The sequence below is a fragment of the Arachis duranensis genome, chromosome 9, assembly GCF_000817695.3.
Source record: "Arachis duranensis cultivar V14167 chromosome 9, aradu.V14167.gnm2.J7QH, whole genome shotgun sequence".
In the NCBI taxonomy this organism is placed as follows: Eukaryota; Viridiplantae; Streptophyta; class Magnoliopsida; order Fabales; family Fabaceae; genus Arachis; species Arachis duranensis.
This window is the reverse complement of record NC_029780.3, coordinates 117,442,522-117,452,969: the sequence shown is the minus strand read 5'-3', so window position 1 is coordinate 117,452,969 and position 10,448 is coordinate 117,442,522. Positions and strand designations below refer to the sequence as shown.

At 31.5% G+C, this 10,448-nt stretch overlaps 1 protein-coding gene across 1 annotated transcript; it reads left to right on the top strand.

Moving 5' to 3' along the window:
• The first annotated feature begins 2,086 nt into the window (after window positions 1-2,086).
• LOC107467736 (uncharacterized) lies at window positions 2,087-7,539 on the top strand. The gene is made up of 11 exons (XM_052254438.1): window positions 2,087-2,562; window positions 2,984-3,312; window positions 3,395-3,472; window positions 3,574-3,676; window positions 3,997-4,085; window positions 4,390-4,501; window positions 4,714-4,767; window positions 4,864-4,912; window positions 5,711-5,850; window positions 6,468-6,511; window positions 6,620-7,539. The coding sequence occupies exons 1-11, from the start codon at window positions 2,173-2,175 to the stop codon at window positions 6,960-6,962; spliced, it is 1,731 nt and encodes a 576-aa protein (XP_052110398.1). The 5' UTR covers window positions 2,087-2,172; the 3' UTR covers window positions 6,963-7,539.
• The last annotated feature ends 2,909 nt before the right edge of the window (window positions 7,540-10,448 follow it).

The following is a 10,448-nucleotide window of genomic DNA, read 5'->3' as shown; positions in this document are numbered from 1 at the left end:
TCATATTACAAAAATATTATAAAAAAGAAAAGTATCAACATCTTTAATCCATTATACTAATTTTATTTTTATTTTTAAGAGAAAATAAAAAATAGGTTGTTGATTTTTTTATCCGTAAACATTTAAATTCTAAAGAATATGAAAATATATTTAACGGTGTGTTTGATTTTGCATTGAAAAAGAAAGAAATACGATTGAGTCTTATTTGTATGTTGACAACGTTTTTATCTCGCAACATACGAGTGATTTCTATCACTTAACCCAACTTTATCAAAAGTTATAAATTATAGCTTTGGTTTACTTTTTTTACATTGGACTGAAATTTATTTTTTATATACCAATTATGTCTTTCATTATTTATATGTTATTTTTTTATAATTTTTTTCAATACTCTCTTAGGTATATTATTATTTTTTATAAAACTTCTATTATTTTTTGTGTATATAAATTTTTTTATCATTATTATTATTTTTTTATATGAAATATTTTTTTTACTTTGTTGTTGATTCTATTAATCCTATTAAAGTATTAAAGAGCACTGAAAATACTAAAAGAATATTAAAATTTATTTAAATATATAAAATAATTATTTAAATTCATATCATTTTTTTAATTTTTTATCTAAAAATAATTTTAAAAAATATAATTCAAATAATATTTAGTTTACTATAATTTATTTTAAATAAAAATTACCAAACATAAATCACTTTAAATAAATTTTATACAAATCTTTATTTACAATCCAAACACAAACTAAGTTGCTGATGTTTTTAAAAGTTGAATATATTAATCTCTCATGTTCATTTGGGTCTTTTAAACCTAACAAAAAAATCAAATGTAACTCTCATTGTACTGACTTAATTAATATAGATACACAGGTAAACAAATTTTTAAAATAAAATAAATTAAACCTAAAAATTGATGTGTTCAAATTAAAAAAAAGAGTTAAAAATTTAAATATATTTTTAAATCTTTAAAATTTAAATTTGCGCAAATTAAAAAGTTTTTTCTATTTTTAAAGAAAAAACCTAGAGTACAAGCATTTTTATTAAAATTTGACTAATACTTAATTAATAAAAAAATAAATAATCTCACACTATTAAATATAAGAGAAAAGTTCTGCATACAAGTTAATTAACGAATAAACCCAAAAACGCGATGTAAGGTCTACGTTCTTATTCTTCTTCCTCTTCTTCTTCCTCTTCCTCTTCCTCTTCCTCTTCTTCTTCTTCTTCTTCTTTTCTTTTGTTTCTTGCCTTCTCTTTCTCCTTTTTCTTCTTACTGCACGTTCTTCTTTCTCTTCCTCTTCTTCTTCTTTTCTTTCGTTTCTTGCTTTCTCTTTCTCGTTCTTCTTCTTCTTACACGTTCTTCTTCCTCTTCCTCTTCTTCTTCTTTTCTTTCGGTTTTTGCCTTCTCTTTCTCCTTCTTCTTCTTACTGGACGTTCTTCTTCCTCTTTCTGTTCTTCTTCATTTACGTGCTTTTCTCTCTATTTTCTTTTTTCGTTATTTTCGATTTCCATTTTTTTGACATCAAACTCTGAAATCGTTTTTGAAGAAGAAGAAGCAGCATAAGATGAGGAGGAAAAAGAGAAAGAGTTCTAAAATATGCATAAGGTGTACTTCAACAAATTTTGGGTGTATTTCTTAAATCTTTTGGGTGTATTTTTATAATCGTTTGGGTGAATTCCTGTAACCGTTTGAGTGTATTTCTGTAATCCTTTGGGTGTATTTCTGTAATCATTGGGGTGTATTTCTGTAATCGTTTGAATGTATTTCTGAAGTTCCATTATCTTTAAATTTGGCAAGAAAATTATTTTCATGGATGAAGAAGAAGAAGAGTCGTTTATAATGCATGGTGACTAGCGCGCTCTGGAAACATGAAGTTGTTGAATAACATGTGTTTTATTTACTCTTGAATGTGGAAGTGTGTAATGCGTTAATTAAATGTAATGCGTGTGTTTTATTAAATATAGCAGGCCTCTAAATATAATCTCATATTATTAAAAATATTAATAAATAATAATAACTAATTGGAAAATAGCTACAAATTACACGGTCTGGTGGCCCTACACTCCTCATTTTTTAATTGAGGATGAATCTACATAATCGGCACCGAATGTTATTTCCACCACCTGCTTTGGTTGTTTCCGTCTTCCGTGAGCTTTTGAGAGAATGGGAGACCGCAGAAAAAAGCACCGTCGTCTACACGACTCCCCCACCTCTTCATCCCAATCTGAATCCGACACTGAATCCGACTCCCAATCTGAATCTGAATCCGACTCCGATCGCCCTTCCAGGCGCCGCGACCGAAGCCGCCGCGAAAAGGACCGCCGCAGGCGGAAGGAGAAGGAGGACGAGGAGCGCAGGAGGAGAAGGAAGAAGAAGGAGAAGAAGAGGAGGGATAGAGACATGAAATCCAGGAAAAGTAACAAGAGGCTCCGTGATTCTGATGCTTCTGAATCTTCGGATGAGGATGAAGAGAGGTCACCTAGGGTTGAGCCTCATGCTGTGGTCCGTGAAATCATGATCGAGTTCCCCAATGTTGGCACTGATTTGAAGCAGGTATGCATTGAATATTGAAATTGCCATCACTGTTGAGTGTTGTTGTTCTTGAGTTTCAAGTTGTTAGGGCTAGCTAAAAGGGTAAATGCCTTTTTTTGTTTGGAAGCTGAAAGGTGCAACTTTTACGATTTTCTAGAAATTTCTTTGTATGAAGCATGTAGTATAATTATTAACTGGTGCTGGAAAGGACACGTGTATGTAGAAGGTTGATTGGTGCTGTGAGGCTGTACTCTGGGAGTTTATGTTATGAACTCATTTGCACGATGCTCCCATTGTTATAAACACAACTGAGGATAATGAAAATAATGTGTAGTCCAAGGCTAGCAGAATATAGCTTTTGCTACCTCCAATTCTGTATCTACAGATTCTACTCAATGCATATATATGTTTGATTTTTAATTAGATCTCGTTGCTGTTGTAGCTCTTGCAAATGATTGATGATGGACAGGCCGTTGATATAAAGGGTATATCAGAAAAATCTCTCATGAAGCATCTGAAGAAGCTGTTCCTATCACTAAAGCTGAAGGAAAATGGAGATAGAGTTTTCTTACTTCCTTCTAGAGCTCACCCCACTTTGGATGTTGTTGGCCCTATAATTCACTCTTTTATGGATCCTATGAAGGAGCAAGCTGATGCTTCTGCAGCGATACCTGAAACAAGTTCAGTTCCAGTAGATGCAGGGAGTGAGCAGGTGGCAAATGAGCACATAACAGGAAATCCAGATGATAATTCTCCTTGTCCTAGAAAAAGGTGATCGGTCTTTTTGTCAATCTCTTATCACTTGTCTTTTGTAATTTTGTCCTAATTATTTATTGCTTCCTTTGTTTTACAGGATGATTGGCCCTGCAATGCCATCTGCTGAGTTACTTGCTGCTGCCGCCAAATTAACAGAAGCACAGACTGAGCTTAAGTACGGGATCAATTATGTTTATATTGATAATTTTTCCTGATCCAGTTGTATCAATTCACATCATATGATGCTTCATGATATTTTCAAACTAATGTCTACAGTGAAGCTGAGTTGGACGACGATACTGAACTATTTGTGGGACCTCCACCACCTGCTATGGTTTCTGAAGCAGAATCAGCTAATGAAGCAGAGCGTTTTGAAGAGGTATTTAATCCCAGTTGTCATGATCAGGATTTTGTTATTTCTTAAAACATTTAAATAAAGGGCCATGGATTTGATGATTGGCGTGCGGTATTCCTATTTTAAGATGACTTTACTATCGGTAACCAATGCTTTCAATTTTCTTATTTCATCATTATTCTATAGCTTTCTTCAGCTAAAGGAAATTATTCTAACCATTCAGATTACTGTAGTGACAGCTTTCATCAATTTATAAGATTTATGCTCATATATTAGTGGCAAAAATTAAAATTTGGACGCTAATTGACTTTAGAGGTCTAAGTTGTCATCTATTTATTTCTCAGGTCACCAGGATCATGGAAGTTGAGGCTGACAGCCCATATGATGTTCTAGGAGTTAACCATAATATGTCTAGTGATAACATAAAGAAAAGGTATGATAATATTTATAACCTATGATAGTCATTTTGTTTGACAAAGAATTTTCATAAAAACATATTCCGTTTTTGTTGTCCACATAGCATGCTTAATTAGCAAATTGCCAAATTGTATTGGCCTGAATGATTATCCAGTTTTTTGCTGCTTATTGCCGCAAGGAAAGTTTTAAAATCTTGCGCAAGTCTTTGTAAAATTTTATTGTTTATGCAACAATAACTCTTTATCCCACTAGGAGGACCAACTACGAAGATAAAGCGATATCTTTCGATTGTCTAACTTGATCTCATTAATGTCCCTTAGGTATTGGAAGATGTCACTTTTGGTTCATCCAGATAAATGCTCTCATCCTCAAGCCCATCAAGCATTTATTAAGTTAAATAAGGCTTTCAAAGAGTTACAGGATCCAGAAAAGGTGAGTCTCTTAATCTGTTTTGAAGCATGGATTATTAAATTGTTAAGGTTGTTGTTTGTGGGATTCTCTGGTTTGTTTGTGGGTGTTTCTTTGTTGTGGTATGCTGACATATAATTTATTGGATACTTTGTTAAATTCTTACTTTTTCAAAATTTGCAAGTATACATTCTTTTATGTTTACATTGACAAGATTATCTTTCGTTCATTTATAGCGGAAAGCAATGGATGAGAAGATCAAGCTCAAGGAAGAACAGGAGCAGTTTAAGGTGACTAGAACTTACTTTTCTGGCCATATTAATGAATAATTTAGAATTTTTTGATAGAATAGTTTTGGATATTAATATCTTCACGTGTGAATGCAGGTTGAACTTAAAGCTATGCGTGAGGCTGCACTTTGGAGAAGAACGCAAGGTGAGATTCTGCAATGTAGATGATTTCTGTTTTGTTTGTTTGGGTCTTTAGTGTCGATAATGTGCTTAATATAATAATGGAGGATATGAACTTAAGAAGTGAAAGCTGAAAGGGCCTTGTTATGTTCAGAAACTCCTTCCCTGCTATGTTAAAGTAAAAATGAAATGTTTTTCCCTCTTCTATTTATTTATATATATTTTATGTGTTGGGGGCTGAAAGAAGAGGCTAGAGCAGATGAGGGCTAAAGGTGGGGACTTCTTTTTTACATAAACAATGGAAAAATATATTTATTCTCTTTTTCTTGCCCTGAAGAAAAAAAGAAAAACTACTTATTATGAAGTGAAGGAGGGAGGTCTTGCTGAACTCATGTTTTATTCTTATGTATTAACTAGAGTCCTATTAGATGTTTTGATCTTTTCTTCTGTTTTTAATTTCTAAACTATAATTATATAGCTTCTTGCTTCTGAGAGACGGCAGTTCACTGCATAGTGTTAGTGTCTGAATAATTTGGCAATCAACTTTATTTCGGGTCATTTGGGATGATCTTGTTGGCATGAACTTTGGCCTTCAGCTGGTGCTAATTAAATGTTGTATGGCCTTGGAAAATTGGTCTGGCAGTTATCTTTGGTTTCAATTTAGCAATTAGTAGTCACCAAAAAAAAATTAGCAATTAGTAAAATTTCCTTGTATAAGTTTCAGTTTTGCTTATCTTCCTAAAGGGAGAGAGGCATGGGATAGGCCGATAGGGTGGTAGTACTTGAGAACTTTGTTATCTTATTGCTAGGAAATCTATGGCAGGTATATCAATGGAGGGTGATGATGAGCTTCTGGCACAGACAGAGGTTAAAGTGGAGCCAAAAAGAGATGAATGGATGACAACATTGCCTCCAGAGAGAAAAGTAAGTCTTGTGAATTATTTGATAAAATGTATAGTTAAATATTGAAATATTTGTGTATGTCCTGTTGCACTATGGCTGTTTGCTTAGGGCTTGTTTGAGTGAGCTTCTAAGAAAATATATTTTTTCAAGTTATATTTTTTCAAAAGATCTTATAGAAAAGTAAAAGTAATTTTATGTTTGGATATCTCATACAAAAAGATCTTTTTATTTATCAATTATGTTTGGGTATAACCATATAAAAGTATTTTTTTGTTTATTTATTACGTGAAAAACATCTTTTTTTTTTAAAGAAAAAAGATCTTTTAAAAAAAATGTAAATTGTAGCTTCTCAAAAAAGATGTTTTTTTTAGTACTTTTACTTTTACTACTAGAAATTTACCAAACACGCTAAAAAAAAATTTCATTGAAAAAGATCCCTTTTTTTTTTATCAACGTCCAAACAAGCACTTAACCTCCTAATGCAAGTGTGCTTGAGCTTGTTGTAAACTTCATTTACAGAGTTAAGCATATTTTATTCCATCTTAGGATTGAGACTCGGCAATCTTTAATGAACATGGTTTCAAGCAATTATTCTGCACTCTTATTGCCGGAAGTGTGAAAACATTAGCTGTGGAACGGAGTAGCTGACATTAAGTTAATTCACAAACATTTCAAAGCTTATTTTGCTCTATGTGGCCAGAGCCCAAAAGGCGAAGATGAAGTATTTATCCTCAATTCCTCTTTCATTATTGAATGCTTTGGGTTATCAATTTGGTGTCAACCACTGACCATATTGAAGAGGCATATAACAATGCTGTTTATATGGCAGTTATTTGGAAGCATACAATGAAGCTACTGCGCTTGCCTCAAATGAAGAGGAAAAGAAAAAGACTAGTGCGGATGCAGAGTTGGTGGACAAATACAACAAGGCAAAACGATCAAAAACGTTGATGCAGAAGCATCAAGAAGAGGTTTCTAACAAGTCCAAGAAAAAATCTAAGCAGCAGAAGCCAGAGAAGGAAGAGTGGGTGGGTCAACATCCATGGAAGCCGTGGGACCGCGAAAAGGATCTGACAGCTGGAAGGAAAAGTGTAAAACTTGATGCAGAAGGCATGTCGCAGGGCTTATCTTCGAGGTTTTCTTCCGGAAACTTCCAGAGAAACTTCCTATGAATGATTCGATTAGGAGTTAAGATGTCATCTTTGAAGCCCTTTTGCCTGGACAGGATCTGTTCAATGAAACTTAGAAAATTGATTTGTCTTCTAATGGTTGGTTCCTGGCATTTTTCGACATCGTTGTTCATCTTTTTTGACGAACTCTTCTTAGAGGAACTGATCCCCTGTAGTTAAATGCATACCTGCCTGTAGGTGCTGCTGAGTACAGCCATGTGCTTCTTGCTACGAAGAATTCTAATCATTCAGTTGCACTCGGATGAACACTGAATATTCTCTGGTGAAGTTCATTGAACAAATGGCTTGGTTGCTACCTACAGATTGTGCATTTATCAAGCATGTTAATCTGTATTATCCATTGTGCTTTGTGCCCTTGTTTATACCAGCCAGGAACATACTACAGATATAGTGACTAGGATTCGACCTCTGTAGTAAGTTTATATTTTTCACTGAATTATTATAGGGAATGTAACATTAAATCTTGCGCTATGCAAGTTGAGTAATTTCTATGTTAATAGTTGGCTATATACTATATAGTTTGAACATTTTTTTAAAGGTAGTCAAAAGTTATAACCTATCTTTATGTTGCATTGTTCTGCCTATCTTTATAATAACTTTCTGACCTTATATATAACTTCTCCCTAACATAAATATATAAAAAATAATTTTTTTTGGCTCTCAGAGACCCATATGTTTGTGTGTACTGGAGCTTCTATTAACAGAGGTTGGGGAAAAAACCTATAAATATCTTGAAGTTTATTACATCAAAACCCTGTCTGTCCATCATCATCGGGTGTCCAAAAGCTGCACAATTAGTTGTTTGTTGCTAACTTTTTATGAAATCAAAATCGACAAATTTTTTAAAGGAACGAGCAAGTGGTGTTGGGAATGATTTTGTTTTGCCAGAGCATATAGCATCTTAGAGGGAGAGGGAGGGTTGAAGGCTTGAAGCATTGTTTAAGGTGTCATTAAAGCACAAATAGTTAGGGTAAGATTGGATAGGTCTATAAGTAACTTTTTCGTAGTTTTAACTTATGAAAAGTTATAGTATTAATGTTTGATATAATTTTCAAAATCAAATTGTTACTTTTTTTTTTGAAGTTATTTAAGTGCTTATGAAAAAGTTTAAAAAAAAAATTTCTTTTATAATAAAAAAGTTTTTTATCAATCAAGTTGGGTTGGTCTAGTGGTTAACTTATTAGTCCGCTTAAGCAAGTATTGGGGATTTAAATTCCACAACGGATTAATCCTTAGCCTGTTGGGTTGAGAGATATTGTGGAAAACAAAAAAAAAGTTTTTTATCACTTTTTTTTAAATAAACACTTTTAAAATTAAAAAATTAAATACAAAATAACTTATTTATAAACTACGTTTAATATAAGTCTCGGTCTTAGTTAAAAGATGTTAAACAACTTTAACTCATCAATTAAAGATGTGACTTCTGAGCTTAAGTTTTTCATAAAAAGTTAGTTTATACCCAATATGTATAAGCAACTTTTGTTAGAAGGTGAACTTTTGTTAGTGTGTATACGTAAATGAAAAATATTTATTTAATTATTTTTTATATTAAAAATAACCATCGAAATCTATTATTATGCATTTATGTATGTTTATACATATTAATTTATATATTTTTAAAATTAAAAAATCAGTTATTAGAATAATCAAACTTATAACAAATAAATAATCAAGCTTATTTATAGTAGTATAATAAAAAAAATTTATAAGACACCAAACATATATTGCTATATGTAATGGTTAATTGATGATTGATTTTTTGTATTCAGGTGATATTTTTTTCTACTTAGAATTTTTTTATTGGCCTAAAACTTAGAATTTATTCTGTATTTAATTTGAATTTGATGTAGTTTTCTTTTTAGTTTGTAAGTACAGTTAACTTGCTATGAATTGAATTTTTTGTTCTATAATTAAAAAAGAGAAAGAAAATTCATTTTCATTTCTTAGGAGTATTCAAGATTGGATTTTGTCCTTTACAGGGATGTATAAAGGGGAAAGTTATCATTCTGTGTAACTTAGAAAACAAGTGGGGAGCTTAAATTGGAGGGCTATTGATGCCTTGTACTTGTGCTTGTTTTCAGTATCTAATCATGTGGAATTCTTTCATATCCTTCATTTTTTAAAAAATTTACATCTTTGGTCCGAGAAAGAATTTAATTCGTCCTTTAAAAATGTTAAATTAATTATGTTAGTTCTTCTGTCACTTTATTTATTAATAATATCAAAATTTTTTAATATAACACATTAAGTGATACTCTAATACACATCAAAGAGTCTTAATTGACTACCAACATAATAAGTTTATAAAACTAGATCAAAACCTAATTTGTAGAAAGAACTTGAGACATTAGAATTTCTCAATTTGGGGTTGATTTGATCTAATTTTATATACTAATCATGTTAATAGTTAATTAAAACTTTTAAGTGTGTATTAGAATGTCACTTAACCTATCACATTAACAAATTTTGACACCATAAACAAATAAAATCACGGAAGAACTAACATGACTAATTTAAAATCTTTAAAAGGACGAATTTGATTAAATTTTTTTTTGAAAAACTAATTTAGAAAACAAATAATTTTTTAGGAACTAATTTAATTATTTACTTTACTTTTAAAGGGTAACTTAGTGCAGTTACCATATTTAAAAATGAAAACAATATTCCTCCTTAATTAGTTAATAGCCTATTATTATTATTATATATATATAAAGGCATAGGAACAATAAGAGACAAAAGGAATAATCCCCAGAAGTAATGATCAATCCATCTATGACACAGATGAAATATTTAAATTAAAATTAAAGAAGCTAAGGGAGACAAGTTGGGTTGTGAAACAAGGCATGTCATTATCATACTTGGGTTAAGCTTAAAATTTTCTCTCTAGAAGAAGGCTATTATATAGTTGTTAAATGAAAAAGGCACATAGGTTATCCATAGATAGATATAGTAGTAGTATATAATGAAGAAGGTTGAAAAATGTAGTATGCTTTATAAATACATTTAATGTTTATATATATATGTGGGAGTGAGTAGCCCAACCTCCATAGTAGTCCCACAAACCGCCCCAAATGGCTATATATACTTGCATTGCTTGATGTGCACTATTTCTATTTGTTTTTCATGAAGCAAACCCCACCACACCCCCCCCCTNNNTCCATTATTAACCCCCCATTTCACCTTCCAATACCTTCTTTTCTGCGGCTGCTTTCCTTACAATCTATTTGGTTATCCACTCCCCCCCTTACTCAGCTACTTCATTCAAACATACTACCTAAGATTACTCCAATTTTTGTTAATTGGATTTGGATCTGCTCATTCATATATTGATTATTTATGTTTTTTTTATATAGTTTATGTTTTTTGAACACATGTGTAATAAATGAACAATTTTTTAAGTTTTTTATATTGTTTAAATTGTTTTTTTGAACAACTTTTGTTAATATTTTGATTGTATTTTAAGCACAA

Coding starts and splice junctions, on each gene's coding strand:
- LOC107467736 (XM_052254438.1), top strand. CDS start 2,173: ATGGGAGACCGCAGAAAAAAGCACCGTCGTCTACACGACTCCCCCACC. Junction 3,313..3,394: donor TCTCCTTGTCCTAGAAAAAG/GTGATCGGTCTT, acceptor TTTGTTTTACAG/GATGATTGGCCCTGCAATGC. Junction 5,851..6,467: donor TGATAAAATGTATAGTTAAA/TATTGAAATATT, acceptor AACATTTCAAAG/CTTATTTTGCTCTATGTGGC.